General features: G+C 46.8%; 1 protein-coding gene across 4 annotated transcripts in view; it reads right to left on the reverse strand.

Annotated features, from left to right (window-relative positions):
- Positions 1-25696, reverse strand: part of PUDP (pseudouridine 5'-phosphatase) — a 420477-nt gene that overhangs the window by 215953 nt on the left and 178828 nt on the right. For all 4 annotated transcript variants that reach the window (XM_073565965.1, XM_073565964.1, XM_073565966.1 and 1 more), the window contains exon 3: positions 20440-20669. In XM_073565965.1, coding sequence (XP_073422066.1) covers positions 20440-20669 — 230 coding nt within the window. The remainder of the gene's footprint in view (positions 1-20439; positions 20670-25696) is intronic.

Here is a 25696-nt window from a genome sequence, read left to right on the forward strand (position 1 = left end):
GGTTTATCGTTTCCCTTCTGTCGGGCAGGGCATTGGAGTGGGCCACACCACTTTGGGAGCGTGGTGACCCTGTGGCTCGGACAGCTGTGCAGTTCCTAAAATCTCTGAAGCAGGTCTTTTTGGGGCCACGGGTCACTCATGATACATCTCTCCAGTTACTAGTATTAACACAGGGATCCCTCTCGGTCAGCCAGTATGCCGTTCGTTTAAGGACACTGGCTTCCGAGCTGGAATGGCCTGATAAAACCCTCATCCCTGTGTTCTGGAGAGGTTTGGCGGAGCATGTTAAGGATGCTCTATCTACCAAGGAAGTTCCCGTAAGTCTGGAAGAGCTGATTGCCATTTCCACCCGCATCGATCTCCGTTTTTCGGAGCGCAGGCTGAAGCATGCTCAATCCAGACGGAAGGTTAGCTTGGCTCCCAACCTCTTTGAACCTCTAGAACCTCCTGAGCCAGAGAGGCAACCTCCAGATCCCATGGAGGTGTCCCGCGCCGGTCTCAAGACGCATCCGGCACAAAGCTCCACATGCTGTTACCAGTGTCGACAGTCTGGTCAACTGGTTAACAGGTGTTCGCACCGGCCGAGAAAACGAACGCGCCCACTGGTAATTGGTGGGGGTCTATTCACTATGGAGACCTTCTCCCCCAAACCGGTGCTCCAAGGGATGTTAGATAGCGGTGATTCCTCCTGGGAGGTACAGGTCACAGTGGATTCCGGGGCAGAAGGGAACTTTATGTCCTCGTCCTTCGCCCAACAGCACGCTATCCCGTTGGTACCACTTCCTCACCCAGTGCCCATCAGGGTGGTTAACAGATCGACCTTGTCATCCCAGATTACCCACCAAACAGCACCCCTTAGGCTCTCAATTCCACCATCTCATCAGGATACGCTTTCCCTGCTCATTATGCCAGAGGGCATCGATCAGGTGCTCCTCGGGGTTCCCTGGCTCCGTTGCCATTCCCCTCATATAGAGTGGTCTTCGGGGAAAAATATTGGGATGGAGCAAGGACTGTGTGGGAAGGTGCATGTGGAGCAGCATCCAGGTAGCCTCTGTTGAGGGTCCTGCAGATCTTTCCGCACCCCCTACTGGGAATCTGAAGACCGTGGCTCCGGTCGTCCTCGAGTCAGTGCCGCCAGGCAAGACCTTTGTCCCGCCTCACCTGCGGTCCATGGTTCTCGCGTGGGCACACACATCCAGGGTGGATGGTCACTTTGGCTACAAGCACACTACAAAACTCCTGGCAAGGTCTTATTGGTGACCACACAGGGCTCGGGACACTAAAAAATACATTCAGGCATGCGCCTCTTGTGCTCGGAGTAGCTCCTCTAAACTGAGGCCGGCTGGGTTACTGAATCCCTTGCCGGTGGCAGACCGGGCAATGGAGGTGTCATGATCCAGGTTGGATATGACAGAGAAAATGCACATGTAACCTTTTTTTTTCCTGAAGCTGTGGTGTGGTTTTCGCCCCCGGTGGCCATTGGGATTATTGCACTGTGGTGTCCTTTGTTCTATGTTTGCCCCCGGTGGTGGTGAGCGTCATTGCACTCTGTTTCTTTAGTTTAGTGCACATGATTAATGCAGGTGTGATTGCTGGCTCTGCTATAAAAGTGTCACAGGTGTTGCAATCAGAGTTGGTGATAGTCCTCAGTTACAAGCAAGCCTGGGTGAAGGATGGAACTGAAGGAGAGTCCCGGGCAGCTCAGTGAGAGTCCAGGAGTGGCAGCTATGGTGTCTGCGAGGAGGGTTGGCATGGCTTGGTGGAGTTGCAGCTATGGTGTCAGCAAGGAGTTCTTGCATGGCTTTTTGGAGTGGCAGCTATGGTGTAGAGCTGCACTCATGATGCTGGACTCGGTTGCTGAAAGCTGGACTCAAGATGCTGGACTCTTTTGCTGGAAAGCTGGACTCATATGCTGGACTCTGTTTCTGGACAACTGCACGCATGTGGTGGACTCTGTTTGCTCCAAGGCTGCACTATGGTGTTGGATCCGGTTGGAGGAAAAGATGCACGCAGGTGGTGGGCTCTGTTGGTGGGAGCATAAGCAACAGAGCAAAGCTAAGTGGTGTTCCCCTGTTTTGTCTCTTTTCCTTATGTGCGTTTAGTGCAGTGGTGGGATTAGTTTCCGCACCGGCCATTACACTAGAAAGGGGTAGGTGGAAGGCGAGCTAGGGTTTAAAAGGTATCCTGAGCGGCACCTGGTGCAGAACCGGCCTAGGGAACGTTAGGAGTGTAGAGACAATGACTCAGGGGAGTGTAGGAGGTCTCCACTTCCCCGTTCCCTATCGCAGGGCCACCATTGTTATTGTTACCCAGGTTTTCCCTTTTATTGTTTAAATTTGCCTTACTAGAGCCGGGGTTTCCAGACATACGTGTATTTCCGAAATTCACCTGTTGGAGGCGGCGTATCCAGCTGCACGTTTTATTATTTAAATTCGCGCCAACTGGAGGCGGTGTATCCAGGGTCACGCATGTCATCTAAATCCGCCCTGCTGGAGGTGCTGTGTCCAGCCATGCGTGACCGTGACAGGAGGTTCGCGACAGTCTGGGTCGCACCCCGCATGTCACCCTTCCCTCTAAAGTGAGAGTGATGACGCCCGCCGACACACATCGGTGCCCCGCTCCAACTTCTGCTCCTGGTGACTTAGCCATCCAAGACGCCTTCCACGTGTCTCCTCTCAAACCTGTTCACATGTCCCGGTTTTCCGAGTTATCTGCCGGGACAACAGACTTGTCTTCAGATGAGCCTGAGGCCTATGCATATGTGGGACATAAGGTGGTACATGACAAAAAAACTTTATTTGGTGGATTGGAAGGCTCAGGAGGGGGGCCCTAGAGGGAGGGTAATGTTGGGCATCGGCTTCCTGCAGCGGTTCAACAGGAATCCAAAGCCTCACATTCTGCGGTCTCCCATTATCTTTCAACCGCAGAGGACATTGCTCAGCAATCCCGGCTTCTCAGATGCTCTTTCCAGACCTGCTCTGTGGGGTTGGCTATTGCTGCCACCTTTGGGTGAGCAATAGCAATGCAGACTGCTCAGCAAATCACTCCAGAAGCTAAGTCCCTCCGTAGCTCTACTGAGCATGCTCACGAGACGATCTCCCATTGGAGATCGGGAGCCACATGTCCAGGTCCTTCTCCAGATCTGATTAGTCCATCTCAGAGATCTGGAAGCTTCCAGAAGGTCCTGCCTATAAAAGGTTCACATGGCCGCTCGGCCACGCGCTAGTATAGTCTCTAGTTGCTACTGTGTGAATAATAATGGATGCATGAACCTGCGAATGACTCATTAAGGTCCCCTCCCTCTGATATTACGAGTGTGTATAGGAACTTAGCTTTAGAGTCAGCGCCAGCCAGTGGCAAGCTATAGCCACAATAAACATCTACACAGTACTAGCGTCCGACAGTGCGCACCCTCTTGGGCATTGTCGACTAGCAGCAGTGTCCGACGCCGTGCTGCAGTCTGCAGCTCCATTTGGCGTCCGCAGTAGTGACGTCGCATGCACGGTAGGTCTAGACGGACGCTGACCCTCTACCTAGGGCCCAGCTCCTGTGACCATATACCGTGCATGCACTTCTCTGAGACCTGTGGCGTTAACAGGCTCAGCCTTTTGTGTTTAACACATAGGCGTCTCTGTGAATTAACAGGGATCGCTCAGCGCACTTGGGTGACGTTTAACCCGCATGCGTTATACCGTCATATTGTTTGTCCACCATTATCTAGCAGTAGTGTTTAAACCTTCTGCACGGTGGACCCCGGGCGGCGAACGCACTTTGTTATTTTATATTTAGTGCGTTCCACCGTCCCTAAAACTTTCCAAAAGATGCATGTTCAATATCCAACTAGGTTTACTCAAGACATGGTCTCCTCAGTTTAAGGACTATGATCAGTTTACCGTAGAAATGTGTAAAAGTATGACATCCCTGCTTTATAATGCCGTTTTATTTTTTTGTCAGCTCAAGAATATGTGATGTTAAATGTACAGTACATTTTAGCAGAAGAACATTTTCTATTGTATTATAGAAAGCTTTTTCTTCCACATATTTAATAATCATCTGAGATGTTGGTATATAACTTTACGATGGCGAAAAGTTGGTAACTAAATTTGGCTACCTGTATGTACTTTTTTTTCTTTGATTAGTGTAGCTTTTTTTTCTTATATCTGATCATGAAACAAAATGTCACTTTGCGAAAAATCTTTTGCTGATCGACTGAGACTACAATAGTCTGTGTATTTTGTTATACATTTTATCAGATCTCTACTTTTGACGCATTTGAGAGCGTGCACTGTATTAAATGGGAAAATAAATATATATATATATTCCCAGGATGATATTTTATCATTTCTTGTATAGAGAAGACCCTTTAATATCCACAGAGGGATAGTTTGCTCTGTGGAATAGTTACACAAGTTAGATGTATTTCTAAAAAGTTGTATCTTGACATTGACATATATCCTGGCCTATATTTCTTTCTACAGAATGATGGTCCTGCAGTCTCGGCAATAAAGTAGCTTAAATTGATTTCTGTACTGAGTGCACACAGGAAACTTGGTTTATTTTACTTCTAAAAATACTTTATATGGGTTTATGACAAAGGAAGTTGATTCTGTGTGGTTATGTAAGAATACGGTTTGATGTAAATGTCGAATCCAAATAGTTTGTTTGGAGTATGACGTTCTCCAAACTCACAAGTATTGGTAAATTGGACATGCCATTAGTCTTTCAATACACGCTTTAGCTTTTGAGGGAGAATATTCTGTGCTAGTTAATTCCATAATTTATTTATTTTACTCGCTTACATACAGACATTGATTTCCACAGCTCTTTACAGACATTCTGGAGGAAAGACCAACATCACTGCCCCTGAAGTGTAAATGCTCGAGGAAAGGACTGCAGTTCTGATTTCAGGTAGACAAAAAAACCTCAGCATCAAAATGATGATGGAGAATGAAGATCTTGATGGAATAGGTGAATATTGTAATTTTCATTGAGCAAGAAAAGGTACATTTCAACCAACAACGGTCTTTATCAAGCACATTTGTATTTTAGAGGAGCTTAGTATGAGGTAGATGTGTTTTTCTGCATTGGGGCTCATAATCTACATTCCCTATCAGAATGTCTTTAGAGTGAAGGAGGAATCGCACACAAACATGGGGAGAACATGCAAACTCCATATGTTCTCCTTAGTAGGAGGTTCTGATACAACGTCACAAATTCACTGCTCACTTTAACTCATCTATAAAGTTACAAAAATAAAATTGTAGCTACATTCATCCACTTTATGCTTAGGAGCCTACTCCATTCATATCTGATTTTAACGCTACAGTGTGCAGAAATCTCCAAAGTAACCTCAGATGATGTCCTCAGACAGACTCTATGGGAAAATTTATCAACATTGTCTAATTATTGGACAGTATAAACGTAGACCTTGATTAGTCTTAAAAATCACCAAAATTATTATAATGCTTCATGTTGTTTAATATGTTTATAGACTCAGTATTCTAAGTTTGCACCATTTATTTACTTATTTTGTGCCAGAAATGTGTACAAAAATGTTGGCACATTTTTTAGCACATGGTGTTTCTTGTTAAACCATATGCTTTCCACTAAACCATGCCTTTTAAAAAAATCCATACCTAATTTGTCAAGAGCCACATACAAGCCCTAAACCATACACAATATATTTCAGAGAACACATATCCCTTGTCAGGCAAGGTGCAGAAAGTTTCTGAAAACATTAAATATGATGCAAATTATAAGACAATTTTCTGGGGCAAATTGTGAATCAGAATTCTGGTGTATTCAGCTTGATATATCTCACCCAATGGCTGAGAGATTAGAAGGAGATTTGGCACTCTGTGTTAGAAAAAAAGTGAGATTAGCCTTCTATAAGAGTAAATGACATGAATATTATCATTATTTATTATGCTTACTTATACAGCACCATCACATACCGTAGCACCTTACAGACAATCTCATTAATGGCCACATTGGGAATCACAATCTAAACTCCCTATCAGTATATCTTTGGAGTGAGGGATGAAGCCAGAGTACCCGGAGGAAACCAACGCAAACACGGGGAGAACATACAAACTCCAAGCTGATGTTGTCCTTGGTGGAATGTGAACCCAGGAATCCAGGGCAGCAAAGCAATAATGCTAACCACTCAGCTATCATCAATATTGTAAAGAGATTGTGCCTAAATTTACTTAGTCTCCATTTTTTCCCCTAAAACGGTGTCCAGCAATAAATGATGTACCATGGTAGAAAAACCGTAAATGATGTAAAAAAACCCACATGGTTACTTACTGGTAGCCGGTTTTTCTGGAACCCATGACAGCACACCTGAGAGAGGGATCCACCCTGCCAGGACAGGAACCTACTGAGATATAAGGGGCGGCTCGTGTCTGTCAGTATTATATCAGTCATCTGTCTGTCCCATGGCATTAATGAAGCCAAGTTTGTCCTGTCCAGCCACCAGTTGAGAGAGTCTCTGACCTCTAAGGAAAGCTCCAGTCTTCCTTCTAAACGCCCTCTCAGCAATCTTTGTGCTGACAGAACCTCCCCCTGAAGCTGTCGGGTGTGAAATTGAGCCCACCTGACCGCCGGAATACAGTCCGTCAGGGTACCTAGTAGAGACATCGCGTTCCTCAATGTCATGTGAGGTTGGTCTCGGGCAACCAAAGTCACCTTCTCCACCTTCTCTATTCTGGTATCCGGTAGCAGACAAGCTTGCTGCTCTGAATCCAGGATAAATCCTAGGAAGGTCTGTTTTCTTAGGGGCTGTAGTCTCGATTTTTTGAAATTTACCATCCACCCTAGTTCCTGTAAGGTGTCGGTCACCCGGCTCAACTGTGTGGTACAGTGGTCTTCTGAGCTGCCCACTATTAGGAAATCATCCAAATAGGGTATTATGACCGTGTCATGAATTCGGAGGAAGGCTGTCACCTCCGCTAGGACTTTGTTAAAGACCCTCGGGGCTATAGATATGCCAAATAGAAGGGCCCTGAATTGGAAATGCCTGAGCATGCCCTGGATATAGAGAGCCACTCTCAAGTATTTTTGATAACCTGGGTGGATGGGGATGTAATAATATGCATCCTTTAAATCGACTACGGCCATAAAACAATCTTGATGTAGCAGTTTTATGGCTGTAGCTACCGATTCCATCTTGAAGGTCTGATTTCTTATCCACCGATTGAGGCCTCTGAGGTTTATGATTGTCCTGAACGATTGATCTGTTTTTTTATCAGAAAAAGGGGGGAATAGAACCCCATTCCCTTCTCTATGTTCGGGACTTCGGAAAGGACCTGCTTGTCTACCAGGCTCAGGATCTCTGATTCTAAGGCCAACTGCTCTTTAATCGCCTTACTAATAGGGGTAACGACAAACGCTGCTTTTGGCTGACTAATAAAGGGGATCTTCAGGCCTTCTCTTATAATGCATAGGATCCAGGTATTGGAAGAGATCTTTCCCCAGGCCTGAGAAAAGAGCACCAATCTCCCCCCTACCGGAATGCTGGTGTCATTGTGGGGATTTTTTGGAAGTGGAGGTGCCTCCAACAAACATAAACCCAGACTCCTTTTTTTTCTTTTATCCTCCCATCTTCTATCGGCCGGAGGACGACCCCTGTTGAATCTTCCTCTCCGAAAGGGCAGCCTTCTCTCATCTGCCAGAAATCTGGGAAAGCCTTTCTTTCTATCGCTTGCTTTCTCCAGGATATCATCTAAGTTTTTCCCGAATAAAAAACGACCATCGCAGGGGAGAGAGCACAGATTAGCTTTAGACTGTAGGTCATCTGGACAGCCTTTAAGCCACAATCAACGCGCGTCTGGTGGCATTTGATAATCCTGCCGCCCTAGCTGTCAACATCATAGAGTCCGCCGAGGTGTCTGCCAAAAAAGCTGCTGGCCCATGCAGAAGATACATATCTGCCAATATTTTTTCTCTTGGGACTTTTGACACTAGTCTCTCTTCTGCTGCAGCCAAATCATTAGGGAATGTGCCGTGCAGGTGCCCGATATTTCCGGCTTCAATCATCCTGCTGTTGCTTCCCATGCATGCCTTAAATAGGAATCTGCTTTTCTGTCTAGCGGGTCCCTAAGAAGCCCTGAGGCTTGCAAGGGCAGAGCCGATTTTTTGGAAGACCTGGACACCGCTGCGTCGATCTTTGGGACCTTGTCCCATATTTCTGCGTCCTGGTGCTCAAAGGGGTACCGTTTCTTAGAGGAGGAGGGAAGAGCCTCTGATCTCTCGGGTTTCCTCCATTCTCTCTCAATGAGTGTTGGACCTTTTCATTTACTGGAAAGTTCTGTTTTTTCCTCTCTTTTAGTCCCCCAAACATGACATCCTCCAGGGATTTAGCCGCTCTTTCTTCCTGTAGGCCCATCGTTGCTCTGATGGCTTTAAGGAGAGCATCCGTGTCTTCTACCGGAAAACATGGATTACAACCCGTGTCACTGTCTGAGGAATATGAGGAGGATGGGTGTTCGGTTTGAGACAAGGCCGAAGAGGAGTTTGACGGAGAACTAGGGCGATTCCTGCTACCTTTTTTCCCTTTTTTCAACAAGGTCTTAATTGAACCTTCCATCTCTGACCTAAGGGCCGATATAAGGTTGGCTGCGAAACCACCATGGTTACTTACCGGTAGCCGGTTTTTCCGGAACCCATGACAGCACCACCTGAGAGAGGGATCCGCCCCGCCAGGACAGGAACCTACTGAGACATAAGGGGCGGCACCTCTCCCCCGCTTCAGTTGGGTTACAGAGCACTGAGAGGACTTCCTGGTTAGTTACATGTTTAATCCAACACCGCAACACTCAAAAAACACCCTACTAATTGTGCACACCCATATGGTGAAAAGGGGGGGAATATATGGGTGCTGTCATGGGTTCCGGAAAAACCGGCTACCGGTAAGTAACCATGGTGGTTTTCCCTTCACCCATGACAGCACCACCTGAGAGATTTTTGGAGATTCGAAACACCTTAGGGAGGGACCACCGCTTGCAGCACCCTTCTACCAAAGGTTAAGTCAGCAGAGGAGGATAGATTCAACCTATAGTGCTTAAAGAAGGTTGAAGGTGAGGCCCAGGTAGCGGCCTTACAAATCTGTTCGATCGATACCTCTGCTTTTTCGGCCCAGGAGGTCGCCACGACTCTGGTGGAATGAGCCTTGATGCCGTCAGGAATCGGGATACCACTAGCTGTGTAAGCTACACTAATGGCCTCCCTAATCCATCTAGCAATAGTCCCTTTTGAAACCCCATAGCCTTTCCTGGCACCCTGAAAAGCTACGAATAGGGACTGGGACCTCCTCCACTGGCTAGTCACAGATATGTATTCTACAAGAGCTCTCTTAACATCTAGATTATGGAACTTTTCCTCCCCCAGATTTTTTGGGTTCTCTCAGAAAGATGGAAGGACAATTTCCTGGCCCCAATGGAAATCTGAAGCTACTTTGGGCAGATACGCGGGGTCTGTTCTTAACACTACCCTATCCTGAAAGATTTGCGTATAAGGTGGATTTACTGAGAGAGCCTGTAAATCGCTTATCCTGCGGGCTGACGTGAGGGCCACTAACAGGATTGTTTTTAAGGTCAGAAACTTTAGGGGTAGCTGATGTAATGGCTCATACGGATCTTTTGTAAGGGCCTCTAGCACTAGGTTTAAATCCCATGGGGCTATCCGGGGCATTGGGATAGGCCTAGCTCTATGGCAGGATTTAATAAACCTGGCTACCCATCTATTTGATGCCAATTTGCAGTTGTAGAGCGCCCCTAGTGCAGACACCTGAACTTTAAGTGTGTTCACTGCTAACCCCATCTGCAACCCCGATTGTAAGAACTCCAGGATGGTATTAATCGGGGGATCTTTCCCTAACGGCCTAAGAACTGTAGGAACTTATTCCATGTTCTGCCGTAGATGTTAGTCGTCACTGGTTTCCTACTCTTTAGCAGGGTGGCCACCAACCCGGGGGAGAACCCTCTATCCGTTAAAAGCGCCCTTTCAAATTCCACGCCGTCAGATGGAATCCTTTGACCTGAGCGTGGAATATTGGACCTTGAGCTAGTAGGTCCGGGATTTCTGGTAGAACCCATGGATCGGAGAGGGACACCCTTCGTAGCAGAGCAAACCAGGGCCTTTTTGGCCAAAATGGAGCTATTAGAATCACCCTGGCCTGATCGTTTCTGATTTTCCTGACAACTGTTGGAATCAGAGCCACTGGGGGGAACGCATAAGCTAGCCTGAAGTTCCACTGGATGTGCAACGAGTCCACTGCCCATGGATTTTCTCTCGGGTTTAGAGAGCAAAACCTTTCTGTTTGCCTGTTGTGTTTGTTGGCAAATAGGTCTATCACCGGTTTCCCCCAAAGCTGAGTTATTTTCTGAAAAATGGACCGGTTTAGCGCCCATTCCCCCTGCTTCAGGGTATTGCGACTCAAGAAGTCTGCCTCTACGTTTTCTGCCCCTTTTATATGTAAGGCTGTCAAGGAGTGTAGGTGTTCTTCCGCTCTGCTCAGAATGTCTGTCGCCGCTTTCATTAAGGAGTGTGATCTTGTCCCTCCTTGGTGGTTAATGTATGCCACTACTACCTTGTTGTCTGACATGATGCGTACGTTTCGACCCTGGAGTAGCGGAATGAAGTGACTTAGGGCCTTGCTCACTGCCCACAGTTCTCTCAGGTTGGAGGATGCTTTCCTTTCTTGACGCGTCCAGGAACCCTGACCTATGATGCCCCTTAGGTGTGCCCCCCACCCCGAGGAGCTCGCATCTGTTAAGATTATATCTGACGTCTGTCTGTCCCACGGTATTCCCAAGGTCAGATTTTTCTTGTCTAGCCACCAATTGAGAGAGTCTCTGGTTTTTAAGAAAAGCTCCAGCTTTCCTTCTAAACGCCCTCTTAGCGATCTTTGTGCTGTTAGTATCTCCCACTGGAGTTGCCGGGTGTGAAACTGAGCCCACCTGACCGCCCGAATACAGGATGTTAGGGTACCTAACATGGACATTGCTCTTCTTAAAGTCATACATGGTTGGTTTTGGCCCGTGAAGGCCAGATTCTGCACCTTTTCTATTTTGGACTCTGGGAGCAGACACTCCTGCTTTTCTGAGTCTAGTATAAATCCTAGGAAGGTCTGTTGTTTTAGGGGTTGCAATTTTGATTTTTTGAAATTGACTATCCACCCTAATTCCTGCAAGGTGTTGATCACCCGGGTCAACTGCGCTGTACAGTGGTCCTATGAGCTGCCTACTATGAGAACATCGTCCAGGTATGGTATTATGACCGTGTCGTGAATCCGGAGAAAGGCTGTCACCTCCGCTATGACTTTGGTGAAAACTCTCGGGGTCATAGATATGCCAAACGCAAGAGCCCTGAATTGAAAGTGCCTTAGCGTGCCTTGAATATAAAGTGCTACCCTCAAGTATTTCTGGAAATCTGGGTGGATAGGGATGTGATAATACGCATCCTTTAAATCGACCACGGCCATGAAGCAATCTTGGTGTAGCAGCTTCACCGCCGTAGTTACTGATTCCATCTTGAAGGTCGAGTTCCTTATCCATAGGTTGAGCCGTTTGAGATTTACAGTCATATGTAAAAGTTTGGGCACCCCTATTAATGTTAACCTTTTTTCTTTATAACAATTTTGGTTTTTGCAACAGCTATTTCAGTTTCATATATCTAATAACTGATGGACTCAGTTATATTTCTGGATTCAAATGAGGTTTATTGTACTAACAGAAAATGTGCAATCTGCATTTAAACAAAATTTGACCGGTGTAAAAGTATGGGCACCCTTATCATTTTCTTGATTTGAACACTCCTAACTACTTTTTACTGACTTCCTGAAGCACTAAATTGGTTTTGTAACCTCATTGAGCTTTGAACTTCATAGCCAGGTGTATCAAATCATGAGAAAAGGTATTTAAAGTGGCCACTTGCAAGTAGTTCTCCTATTTGATTCTCCTATGAAGAGTGGCATCATAGGCTCCTCAAAACAACTCTCAAATGATCTGAAAACAAAGATTATTCAACATAGCTTTTCAGGGGAAGGATACAAAAAGTTGTCTCAGAGATTTAACCTGTCAGTTTCCACTGTGAGGAACATAGTAAGGAAATGGAAGAACACAGGTACAGTTCTTGTTAAGCCCAGAAGTGGCAGGCCAAGAAAAATATCAGAAAGGCAGAGAAGAAGAATGGTGAGAACAGTCAAAGACAATCCACAGACCACCTCCAAAGACCAGCAGCATCATCTTGCTGCAGATGGTGTCACTGTGCATCGGTCAACAATACAGCGCATGCATAACGCCTTTTTGTATGACCAAACAACTCAATCTTTGTTTCATCAGTCCACAGGACCTTCTTCCAAAATGTAACTGGCATGTTCTAATGTGCTTTTGCATACCTCAGGTGACTCTGTTTGTGGCGTGCTTGCAGAAACGGCTTCTTTCGCATCACTCTCCCATACAGCTTCTCCTTGTGCAAAGTGCGCTGTATTGTTGACCAATGCACAGTGACACCATCTGCAGCAAGATGATGCTGCAGGTCTTTGGAGGTGGTCTGTGGATTGTCCTCAGCATTCTTCTTCTCTGCCTTTCTGGGCGTCTGTGTCTTCTACAGGGAAACATGGTTTACCTCCCATGTCGCTGTCTGAGGAGTCTGAGGAGGATGATTTTTCCGCCTGAGATGACATTGACGCGGAATCCGAGGGGGAACTGGGGGGATCCTTCCTGGTTTTTTTCCCTTTTTTCAATAGGGACTTAATTGAGCCTTCCATTTCTGACCTTAGGGCAGATATCAGATTGGCTGCGAAACTAGGCGCTTCCTCCGCCATAGTCCGCTGAATGCATGCAGCACAGAGATCTTTTTGCCAATCTCTTGCTAGGGGAGATTTACATATAGCACAATCCCTATTGTTCTTCTTGCTTCCCGCTTTCCTAGGCCTTTCCTACAGGGTGAAGCATACAACAGAAGCCCTATTAACATAAATGCTAACATTCACGAAGATCACTCACCACCCGAAATCAAGGGTACCGGACTCGGAGGCTGCGTCGGGGCACGTGACCTGCGTTCTTTGGATCTTGCTGAATCCCCCGACCTGCGGCTGGGGCGACTGCTGCTGGAATGGCTTCCATGCTTTCTGCCAGAGGGCTGCGAGGGAGGCAGGGACGCTGAACGTTCCTGCTCTGACACCATGTTGCACCGCCGTCTGCTGTCGCCTTCCTTCTTTAAATACCGCGCCTCCGCTCAGGTGAGCATCCCCTCCCCCTCCCCCCTGCGACCGCCGGCCGCCGCTCAGAAAGCCGGCCGGCGTCGCACCCGGCGCCATTACACCGTCGCCCTTCTCTGACGTCAGCCGGCGCACCCAGCATGCAATGCGCCGCTGACGTCAGCGGCCGGAAGAAGCCAGCGTCTCTCCCCTGCTATGGGGATCGAGATGCGGCGTGTGCGAGGGGAGGGTGGCGTGGTGGGGGCTTCCGTAGACCCCGGAGATCCCACCGACGCCCGCACGAACCCGGAACCCCGGAGGGCCCGGGGACTGTGCATCCAGCGCCCGACGGCCAGCGCTGCAGGTGAGACACCTGCTCTTCCCGCGCTGGGACGGGGCTGGGTCCATTTTCTTCGCCCATGACAGGCACCGTCCGACCGTGGGGTTCCTTCCAGGACAGGAACCCAACTGAAACGGGGGAGAGGTGCCGCCACTTATGTCTCAGTAGGTTCCTGTCCTGGCGGGGCGGATCCCTCTCTCAGGTGGTGCTGTCATGGGTGAAAGGAAAACTAGGTGCTTCTTCTGCCATGGTTCGCTGGATGCAACTGGCGCAGAGGTCTTTCTGCCAGTCTCTTGCTAGGGGGCTTTTACATATGGCACAATCCCTATTGTTCTTCTTACTCCCCGCTTTCTTAGGCTTTTCCTACGGGGTTAAACATACAACAGGGAACCCCTATTAACAGATTGCTAGCATTCATGAAGATCACTCAACACCCGTAATCAAGGATACCGGACTCGGAGGCTGCGTCGGAGCACGCGATCTGTGCTCTCTGGATCTTGAGGAGTTCCGCAGCCTGCGGCTGGGGCGACTGCTGCTTGAATGGCTTCCATGCTTGCGGCCAGAGGGCTGTGAGGCAGAGTTGGCGGAGACAGCGATCGCTCCTGTCCTGACTCCATGTTTGACCGCCCGCCATGCCGCTCTCCTTGTTTAAATAACCCGCCTCCATCCTGGTGGGTATCTCCTCCCCTTCCCACTGAGACCGCCGGCCGACCGCTTCAGAAAAGCCGGCCGGTGTTACACCCGGTGCCATGGGGGAAGGAGGCACGGTGGAGCCTCCAGGAGCCGCCGGGAGATGCCACGCACGCCCACACGAACCCGGAGCCCAAGGGACCACTGGGGACTGTGCTTCCAGGACCCGACGGCCGGCGCTACAGGTGAGGCACCCTGTTCTTCCCGCGCCGGGACGGGCCTGGAACCTCCATCCATGGTAGGCACAGCCGACAGTGGGATTCCCTTCCAGGAAGGGAACCCAACTGAAGCGGGGGAGAGGTGCCTCCCCTTATATCTCAGTACGTTCCTGACCTGGCGTGGCGGATCCCTCTCTCAGGTGTGCTGTCATGGGTGAAGGGAAAAGTTTGGGTCAAAAGATTAATGTATTATTGGGTTAATAGCTTCACTAGCTAACCAGCAAAATTAGGTTTGCCTTTAGGACACAAAGACAGGTTTACAAATGAATGGGAGACCATTACAAATATTTAAAGGATGAAGCACCAAGATATTTGCACATGGGGTGATTTATCATTAAGAAAGGTCAAAGCAATAAAAGTGAGGTTCTGCTACAGTCGGAAGACCAATAACGATAATGACTTAGCCACTGTTCATATCATGCTTTTGCATTGTGCTTAGTGTGTGAAGCTTTGAACATATACACAAAATGGTCCATAGGATTCTTTTGCCAGACTTAGGCCAAAAAATTGTATCCTTGTCTTGTGTCTAGACAGTAATTACATAAGTATAGTGCAAAAAAGGTGTGGAATACAGTAGATGACTCAATTTATAGATCATGTGCACTACGACTTCCTTTCTTAAAGGGAATCTGTCACCCTTTCTTTCGGCTTGCAGCTGCCGGCATAGACATCGGGGGCTTATCAACAGAATTCTTTAAGACAGAATTCTATGACTAACAGATGCCACTACATGGCATCTCTGAGAGGTTGCAGTACAATAGATAAATAATAACTTTTTAATAGCTTTTCCTGATGTTTCTATGTCTCTATTAAATAGATGGCATTACAGTTAATGACTGATAGATATGTTAAATGTTTCTGTAATTGTGGGTTCTGTCACCCACAGGCTATAAAGACATCCACTTATAGAATGCGTCATGATAAAGCCTCATGATTAATTCTTTAAATGGATCCAATATATTCATTCTTAAAATAGCCACACATTCGTTTGTCAATAATCGGGGGAACTCTCTCTGGGATTGACAACAGAGGCGTCCCCCTTTGTCACCACACTCACACTCCCGCACTCCAACAAGGGGTACACCACCCCCCAAGCCTTTCCACCACGAGGTCTGCACCTCCAGGGTTGGCTAATGGCGAGGGTAGAGACTTGCCCCTACTCCCCCGCAGCACACCTGCTGCTCATACTGGTGAGGAAGGGGCATGGGATATGGAGGAAAAATACACTCCCTGGTCGCCTTCCTCCACATGACCAGGAGGGGGCAGCTTCTTCTTTGGTGATATGGAAGATTTGGCGTGAGCCCCACGGATTATAACACCAGTCTGCTCACTACCGGGACGTACCCCTTCACCTCGGGGAACCTCAGACAGCACCATGGGGACACCAACTCCACCCACCTGTCTGGGTGCGTCCTCCAGCAGCGACTTTAGGGGGCTTCAATGCCAGCCGCTATTTGATTTTCCGGTTGAGTCAGAGGGAAGGCCCCAGACCCTGATTACTGCTGCTGGAACTGCTTACACACCATGCAGCTCCTCAATCACCTCAGTGAGGCCCAGCAGCAAATGCTCACAGGTCTGAACATGGCCCGAGGCTTACCAGAAAAAAAAAATGTATGGGTTGGTGATAATGTCACGTGCCCCGTCGTGTTACACGACCAGCAGGCCGGTAACTAAAACAACAGGACAGGGCAAGTGTAATTGTCCAGTGTGACGCGGCCCGCAGGCCGGTAACTAATACAACCAGACACAGGGGATAGGGAAACATTTACAACGGTGGGCCCTGAGATAGGGACAGGGGACGTGGAGACCTCCTGCACTTCCGAGTCAGTGTCCCTAACGCTCCTAATGTTCCCTATGCCGGTTCCCCACTGGGCGCCGCTCAGGATACCTGTCGCCCTAGCACACCCTACACCTATCCCTTACTAGGGAGCTGGGTGGTGCAGGCACTGGGCCCACCGCTGTACTAACACCAACATGAGGAAAAGTGACAAACAGGGAAACACTTAGCTTTGCTCTGATGCACTTGCTCCAGGCAACAGAGTCCAACACCTGAGTGCATCTTCCTCCCATCGTGTCCAACACCTGGGTGCAGCTGTCCAGCACCTGAGTGCAGCTGTCCAGCAACGGAGTCCAGCACCTGAGTGCAGCTTCCAGCAAAAGAGTCCAGCAACTGAGTGCAGCTCTACACCATAGCTGCCACTCCACCATGCTTTACACGAACTCCTCGCTGACACCATAGCTGCCACTCCATCATGCTTTACACAAACTCCTCGCTGACACCATAGCTGCCACTCCAAGACTCTGACCGAGCTGTCCTGGACTCTCCTCAGCTCCTTCCTTCACCCAGCATGGTTGGAAAAGCCCAAACAATATCACCCACCGTGATTGCAACACCTGACACTCTTTTATAGGTAAGAGCCAGCAATCACACCTGCTTTAATCACATGCACTAAACTAAAAAAAAAAACAGAGTTCAATGACGCTCACCACCACCAGGGCAAACTAGAACTGAAAACACCAGTGCAATGTCCATAATGGCCACCGGGGGCAAAAACCAACTCCGAGCACACAGCTCAATGAAAAAAAAAAAGGTTACTTTTGCATTTTCTCTGTCATCTCCAACCTGGATCATGACACCATGTTGGCACCATTCCTGCGGTGCCTGCACTCGCTCTCCCTGGGGTTCACGTGCTGGTACTGTGACACATGACCCCAGCGACCAATCAAAGCTGACATCACTGTTCCCGCCTCCTGTTGAATTGAACATGAAGAGGAAGTGAGAGAGCGGCTGCAGCCCTGACTTCCTCCTCATATTTGATTTGTCCAAAGGCGGAGACAGTGAAACCAGCACTGATTGGGCGCTGTGGTCACATGTCAAAACATGATAACCATGGGACCGCGAATAATGACAACACTGGAACAGCACCAGCACTGGAAGAGAGAGTAGGTTTTTTTTAATTGATCAGGTCCAAACATTTAATTCAAGAAGGGGTTATCCAAGTAGTGGACAACCCCTTTAATGGAAGACAGGCATTAAAATGTATTCTACCAATAACACAAAACAGTTCTCAAAATATACAACTCATTAGTAATGAGACTGCTGCCTTTTTACTTTTCATGAGTTTCAATATTTATACATTTATATTACTCAGAAATTAAAAGGGTCATTTAAAAGCTTCATTTTCTGCAATAAAGTGAAAATCTTTATGGTTATTTTATTAGAACGTAACATTTATCTGTGTCTACATACAGTACAAGCCTCCCTCCACACACGTACACAAATTTTTTATCTAAAATTAATTTAAAAATTTTACATTGTCAATTCTGAGTACATAAAATGTTTTTATTTTTTTAATGTGGCCAAATTTCCTTTTTTATATACAAAGATTCATATCTTCTGTTCATTCATATTACATAATAAAATTCATGTTGCCCCTGACTCCATTTTTAGTTTTGCTGTATGGTGTTATATTATTGAGTTCACTATATAAGTAGTATGCAGTGAGCCCCTCCTAGTAAATATTTGAAGGGAATGTGGAGCTTTAGATTTTAAGTAAAAAATCTTAACCACAATTTGACATAGTGTGAAAATAATTAAAGATTTTTGGACCAATTATACTTGTCGTCTCTAAGCTAGTGAGTGATGACTAGCATTTATCATGTCTCTCATACACAGTACACAGTGACATGAGAGTTGCCATGCCGCCCGTCACGCCGCTCTCATCTGGAGGCGGGACCTCGGGCCTGACGTCACCATTTCCGGTGCCGCGGCCGCTCTGGGGGTCCCGTCGGGTGCGCATGTGCACCTCTCGTACCTAGTCCCATGGCTGCGCAGTGTTCTTGGTGAGCATGCGCGTTCTTCTCAGCTCTGTCTTCAGTTTGTTCCTCTCTATGGTCCTGGAGGACCTGACCCGGAAGTCCAAGTGCTCATGTGCTATATTAGGCTACCTTTTTCTATGGGAGGTGCCTGATTATTGGTGTGCTTCCTGGCTTGGTCTGCTTGGTCGTTGCCTGGCTGTGCACTGTATTTGGGTCCTCTACCTTGTGCTCTGTTGTGCCTCCTGGCACATGCTCTGTTCCTGTACTCTGCCTTGTGCTCCATACCTGAACTCAGCCTTGTGCTCTGCTCTGTCTCTGCCTTGTGCTCTGGTTAGCTTTCCAGCACATGCTTTGCTCCTGCACTGTGTTCTGTCGTGCCTCTTGGCACATGCTCAGCACTGTCACTCAGGCATGCTCTCAGCGCACGCTCTGTCTAACTCTGTACTCTGGCGTGCTCCTTTGCATGCATCCTGCTTTGCTCGCACCTGGGCGTGCTTATCTGAGTGCACCATACGTACTCCCGTGTACTCACCTTACAGTATCCAGAACCTGGCACATTCCTGTGTACACGCCTTGTATTGTCCTGTACACTCCGTGCTTCCGTATACTCACCCTGTACCGTCCTATACCCTGCGTGCTCCTGTGTCCACGCTTTGTACACTCCTGTTGCTAGACACACTCACTTGTGACTCCTGTAAGCCAGCCACCTGGTTCCAGCAGTCATGGTACCTCACCCCCTTGGGCTTGCCCCTGACACTCCCTGTATAGGCGGGTCCTCACTAGGCCAGCTCGCCCTGGGTGGGTTGTTGCAGCGACCCAGAGGGTCCACTCCAGGAGTTTTCACAAGAGTTTCCTTTAGAATATACTCAGAAGCAGCATTCTAGAGGACATTATACAGCAGTACCGAACTGTGTAGCTAAGAATCCAGTAATGTCAGAAAAGCAGCATTCTAGAGGACAGTACACAGCAGTACTGAACTGTGTAGCTATGAATCCAGTAATGTCAGAAAAGCAGCATTCTAGAGTACATTACACAGAGGTATTGAACTGTGTAGCTATGAATCCAGTAATGTCAGAAGCAGGATTCTAGAGGACATTACACAGCAGTACTGAACTGTGTAGCTATGAATCCAGTAATGTCAGAAAAGCAGCATTCTAGAGGACATTACACAGCAGTACTGAACTGTGTAGCTATGAATCCAGTAATGTCAGAAGCAGCATTCTAGACTGACAGCTTATTGGCAATGTAGTCTATACAAGAAGCTACCAATCAGTGGTGTGGGTGGGGTTATACACAGCTCAGCATTCGGAGCACTCCTGCATGTGCAGCAGAGAAAACAGGGATTATATCTGAACTGTACAAAGCAGTCAGTTAGTGACACATCGCTTGAATCAGGTTCTCTACCCCTATACCCTGCTGCTCTTAGATTACATGGCAAAAGGCAATGATCTACAAAAAATAGAGCTTTTTTTCTTGCTGAATGTTTATGCAAGATAGTGAATACTCCTGAATACTATTACTCTATTAGTGGCAAAATATCAAGTAAATGCAATAAACTGGGCAAAATAGATGTCAACCCTTCTGAAATACAAAAAGACCTACAAGGCAAATACGGTTTGGTTCCTACAGCAGAAACTTTCCTCAATTTCCCCAATTTTTAAAAACAGTGTAATGGCTTTATGCAGTGTGACAGCTCGACTTATGGGAATAACCTTTTGCATGCCTATTTAGCAGTGAGATGGAGTGGCACGAATGACATAAATCAGCTGGTTCCAGGCTTTAGACAGAAAATAATGAGTACTTTAGCAGTAGAGCACACCTAAAGCAAAACCACAATTTATATACTGAGCTAAGTGGTCAGTTACTCTTGCCTTGTAATATTAACTGTATATGGCAAGACCCGAGCCATCAAATCGTATGACCTGCTACTAGAAATCAGGCTGTGCTGTATTCTAAATGCACTTGATATGTCACTTGCACTAAAAGCAAATGGATATTTAAATGGTCATCTAGGTTTTTTTTCCCACTTTTTAAGGACACAAAACACCTTTCAGCTCATCGTGTTCATTGCCCTGCAAAGCAGGTTGAAAGTTAACTGCTTTAACACTGTGTGATTGCCAAACCCAGCACTACAAAGCGGAGACAATAATTTATATTTTCACACTTACCTTTCCGTTGCTCGGAGGGGGGTTAAACCTCTTTGCACACACAAGGAAAATATCAGGCTGAGGTTTGCCATTTTTCACATCTGGGTCATCTCCAAGCACAATGTGATGGAATAAATTGAAGAATTCTTTGTGCCTACTTGTTTTCATCTCAAATGTCACTCTGGCTGAGCTAGTGGCAACAGCCATTGGGATGTTGTGCTTATTGAGATGGTAGATTAACTTTTCAACCCCTGTGACAGAGGAAGAGAGAGAAAATAAATGAGAAATGCAAAGATTACATGATAAAGCTTGTCCATACTATCATTGATAGCAGATAATAATAATATGTGACAGTTTCTGAGAAAATAAAGTTTTGGAGATCACTGTTATTATCCATGCAAAACAATGAAATGGTATAAATAGGAATGACTCCACAGTACCCTGTTCTCCAAATGTAGAGCAGAAACAGCAGAAGAACTTCTACGCAGATTAACCTAGAAAGTACAGGAGCTGTGCGCTAGGTTTATACAGAAAAAGGCAATTCAACAGTTTTCAACATTGAAATTACAACAGCAAGAAGAAAAAGTAGTGAAGTTCTGAAAATCAACAGATGGACAGACATGTTAATGATATGAAAAAATAAAAAAAAATATAGAAACAACTCTTTCAAACATCTTAATTAATTCAGCATCGAGTAAGAATACCACCAGTAAGGTATGCACTTAAATTCCTTGGCATGATGTCAATGAGGTTATTGATGGTTGTGTGCGGAATGTTCTGCCACTGTGAATGTACATTAGCATGCAAATCATCAAGATCCGCCGCTGGCAGCTCCCTTTGCCAATGTTATCCCAGGTATGCTCAATGGGAGACAAGTCAGGAGATGATGCAGGCCATGGTAACACATTTTGGCCATGCAGGCTGCCCACAGTAGCATCAGCAATACATGGCTTGGTGTTGTATTGGAAAACGGTCCCTGAGACACATCAGAGAAATGGCTGCACCACTGGTTCCACCAAATCAATGTAAAGACAAGTTGTTATTTTACCTGGAATGAAGAACAGAGAGGTATTGCTAATCTACATGGAACATAAAACCATTATCCTTGGAGAGAGATCGGTGTGACGAGGTCTCATCAGATTTGAAGTTCATAGTTATCCATTCTATATTGTAAGTGAAATTAAATGTCACATACCAAGCCAAAAGGCACTGAACAGTATCTACAGTATACAGACCATCAGAAGATGTTTGCATTATTTTGGGCTACAAGTCCAATGTTCAGCTGCAGGTATTCTTTTGACCTAACACAATCACTCTCACAGTCTATTATGATGGAAAGCAAGGCAGCAATTGAGAATGGAATAGAGGACTATCTTCTTCAGTGATTACTCCAACTTTTTTCTTGGATGCAGTGATAGCATGAGATCGGTCTGGAGAACACATAGGCAAAGTCATGAAGAGGAATTCACAAGGGAATGTAAAAGTATCCCAGGATGTCTTCTGAATTTGAACATTCCAGGCAACTTCTTGCCACACGAAGGATCTGTTGGTGCTCTCTGTATATGGGGAGATGATAATAGGCATCATTTAGGTCCAATACTGCCATACAGCACCTAGGAAACAAGAGTTTTATCGCTGAATGAATCGACTCCATTTTAAAGGCCCGCAGCCTTAGGCTGGTTTCACACTTGCTGTTTTTTTCGCGGTATTTTAGCGCTAAAAAGCGCATGCGTTTTTTTTCCCTATACTTTGCATGGGATGCGCTTATGTGCGCATACACATGCGTTTGTATGCGTTTTTCCACGCATGCGTTTTTTTGCGGTATGCGCTAGGGCGCACAAAATGCATCCTGTTGCATTTTTGGGGCGTCCGACTTGCCTCAAAAAAATGCATGCGCACGCAATGCGTTTTTTTACAGCAAGACACCCATTATAAGTCTATGGGTGCGCATATGTGCGCATTGGCATGCTTATGTATGCGTTTTTTTGCGCATGCGTTTTTTTTTTTACCATTAGTTGGACAATGGAATTTAGGGGTTTGGGTTAGAGTTAGGGTTAGTTAAGGGGTTTAGGGCTAGGGTTAGGGTTAGGGTTAGATAGGGTTTAGGGTTAGGGTTAGTATGGTTTGGTTAAGGGTTAGGGTCAGGGTTAGGGTTAGTATGGTTTGGTTAAGGGTTAGGGTTAGGGTCAGGGTTAGGGTTAGGGTTAGGGTTAGTAAAGTCATGGTTTGGGTTAGTGTGAGGGGCCACCTAATGTTGGAAAAAACCGCAAACGCGGTAAAAACGCACTAAAAACGCATACAAACGCATAAAAACGCATAAAAACGCCGCGTTTTTTTCATGCATGCTCATAAAAATGCTTGGAAAAAACGCAGCATTTGTATGCGTTTGTATGCGTTTTTTCAATGCGTTTTTTTGCGGGAAAAACGCGCTGCAAAAAAAAGCAAGTGTGAAATTAGCCTTAGAAACGAATTAAGCTTTTTTAAATTAATTATCGTTCTAAAGGAACCATCTGGCTTAGGTACTAAAAATAGGGGAGAATAGAATCCCGTTCCCCACTCTTCTCTTGGCACTTCTATCAGAACATGTTTAGACAAGAGCCCCGTTATCTCTATTTCTAAGGCTTGCTGTTGCGTTGGGGACTTCAGGGAAGTCAATAGGAAGGAGTTTGGTGGGCACCGAACAAATTCTAGCCTTATGCCCGATGATACGATATTAATTGCCCAAGAGTTCGATGCTATTCTCTGCCACTGATGACTGTATTTTAGCAGCCTGCCACCTACCGGTGTTTTATCGTTACCGGAACCTGTCCCCTGACCTAAAGGGACGCTTTCCAAATAAGTTGCCTCTCTGTTTGGCATCTTTATTACCCCAAAGTTCCTGGGCTCTGAAATCTTTCTTTTTCCCAAATGGAGACTTCCTGAAGGCTCTCCTGTTAAAGGGAATGTATGGGTTAGAGGAACCTTTCTTCCTCTCCCCCGCTTTTGTCAGGATGTCATCCAACTGTGTGCCAAACAGGTACTTACCCTGACACGGCATAATACAGAGTTTGGTTTTAGTTTGTATGTCACCTCTCCACCCCTTCAACCATAGGGCCCGTCGGGTCGTGTTGGTTAAACCCACCGTTCTGGCAGATAGACGGAAGGAGTCAGCTGAGGCGTCGGATAGGAAGGCGGCTGCCCCTTTAATCAGGGGAATGGAGGAAAGGAGCTTATCTCTAGATGGTCCATTCTTTATTTTATCCTCCAATTCGTCCAACCATACTATCATGGACCTTGCCGTACAAGTGGCTGCTATAAAGGCCACTATGCATGCTTCCCAAGACCGTTTGAGGAAAGTGTCTGCTCTACGGTCTAGTGGATCAGACAATGTTCCTGCGTCCTCTACTGGTAGGGAAGACTGGCGGGAGGTGGAGGCTACTGCCGCATCCACCTTGGGAGCTTTAGACCAAGACGCCAGCTCGTCATCGTCAAAGGGGTATTTTCATTTGAAAGTTAATGGGATAAAAGCTCTTTGCCCCTGTCTTTCCCATACCTTTTTTACCAGATCCTTACTAGCTGGTACTACGGGGGAAGGCTTTGATTTTCCTTTGGCCGATGCCCGCGAACATAATTTGCTGCGGGGTTTTGGATTCTTTAACGCCACATAACCCCATGGTATTCCGCACGGATCTGACCAAATTGTTCACGCTGTCTGTGGGAAAGCAAGCCTGCTCTTCCTCTTCTGAGGTTAGGTCCTGAGACCTATCCAAATCCAATTCCCCAGCCTCCAAAGGCGACAATGTCGGTGACCTTACTCCTCTAACGGAGGTCTGTCCACCATGACTACTAGCACCGCCTAAGGCCTGTAGTTCGTCTCTGATAATCGTACTAATATCCTCTTTTCTACCGGAGGACTCCTCCCGCAGGGTTTGATCAATACATAACTGACAACCGTTTAGGGTGACCATCTGGGAGGGGCTGGGAGCATAATGCACATTCCCTGTGTTTATTTTTCTCCATTCTTTTGGCCTAAGGGTATATAAACAGAAAAAAAGAACGGAACGCCATCTGTTGTGAGTTCATTTTTCCCTTCATCATTGAGGTCTGATGAACTCCCTCCTCTGGTGAAGAAAGGTAGTGAGGCTGATTACCAAACACATGGGCAGCTAGATGATGACTGGGTGGCTGGAATTGAGGACTGGATATAAGGCTGCCGACGCCCTTCTTCCTGGCTGGTGATTTTCCTGCTGGATTCTTGGAGACCAGTCTGATTCCTGCATCTCAAAGCTAAGTTTTTCTGCTCTTCTTTGTACTCTTCTCTTTTGTTTTTGTTTTGCCTTGTGTTTTGGGAGTTCTGCCATCCCCGGCCGGGGGTGAGCTGAATTCCATTTTTGTCTCTGATCTGTTGATCTTTTGCTCTGTCTTCAGAATATACCTGAGTGCTGATATAGTCTTTTGAAGCCTAGCGACTTCAGGGCCTGTTTTTCCTATCAGTCGGTTGGCTCATTTTCATAGGGTTTTTGCGGATGGCAGACAGCAGCTTTCCTATCCTGTCCTATGTAGTTAGCTTGGGCCCCATCATTTGCTCAACCTATCTTTCTATCTGTGTTAGTGTTTTCATCTTGCTTCACAGTCATTATATGTTGGGGGCTGCCTATTGCTTTGGGGTCTGCTCTGGGGCAGTTTAGTTTTTCCCCTTTCTGTCTTTAGGCTATATAGTTCTCCGGCTGTGATCGAGGGGTCTAGGGCATCGTAGGAACCCCCCACGGCTACTGCTAGTTGTTGTGGATAGGTTCAGGGGTCTGCAATCCGATAGCTGCCAACCTCTCTGGTTTTTCTGGACTTGGCTTGTATTTTGTTTTTTCCTCCTTCGGTGACTCATCATAACAGCCATCAGCTAAGAGCTTGACCCAAAACACTCACCCATGAATTTCATCAGCTCAATACCAGCTTTGGGACTCGAGGCTCAGGCTGAGGAGAGGAGCAAGGTGCTTTCTTCCGCTTCTTCTCTGAAGCTTTGCTCTGTTTAGAGCGTCTGCTGGTCTCTCTTCTGGAGCTGCTGCTCCTTCTGGTGTTGCTATTTCTCTGAGTACCGCTTTGAGAGGATTCTCCTAGCTGTCCCTCGAGAAGCAAAACCGCGTCGTTCGCCGATGACATGGCTGCGCACCGGTGTGCCTCTGGTTGCCGCCTTTATGCAGCCTCCCGGTTTCACTTCCTTTCCCTTCTTTTTTTGAGACAACTTTCTGTTTTTTTTTTGTTCTTGTGCTAATGCGCATGTGCGGTTTGATCTCGCGCTACC

This window comes from Dendrobates tinctorius, unplaced genomic scaffold (genome assembly GCF_039654945.1).
Source record: "Dendrobates tinctorius isolate UK_male_01 unplaced genomic scaffold, ASM3965494v1 ptg000016l, whole genome shotgun sequence".
In the NCBI taxonomy this organism is placed as follows: domain Eukaryota; kingdom Metazoa; phylum Chordata; class Amphibia; order Anura; family Dendrobatidae; genus Dendrobates; species Dendrobates tinctorius.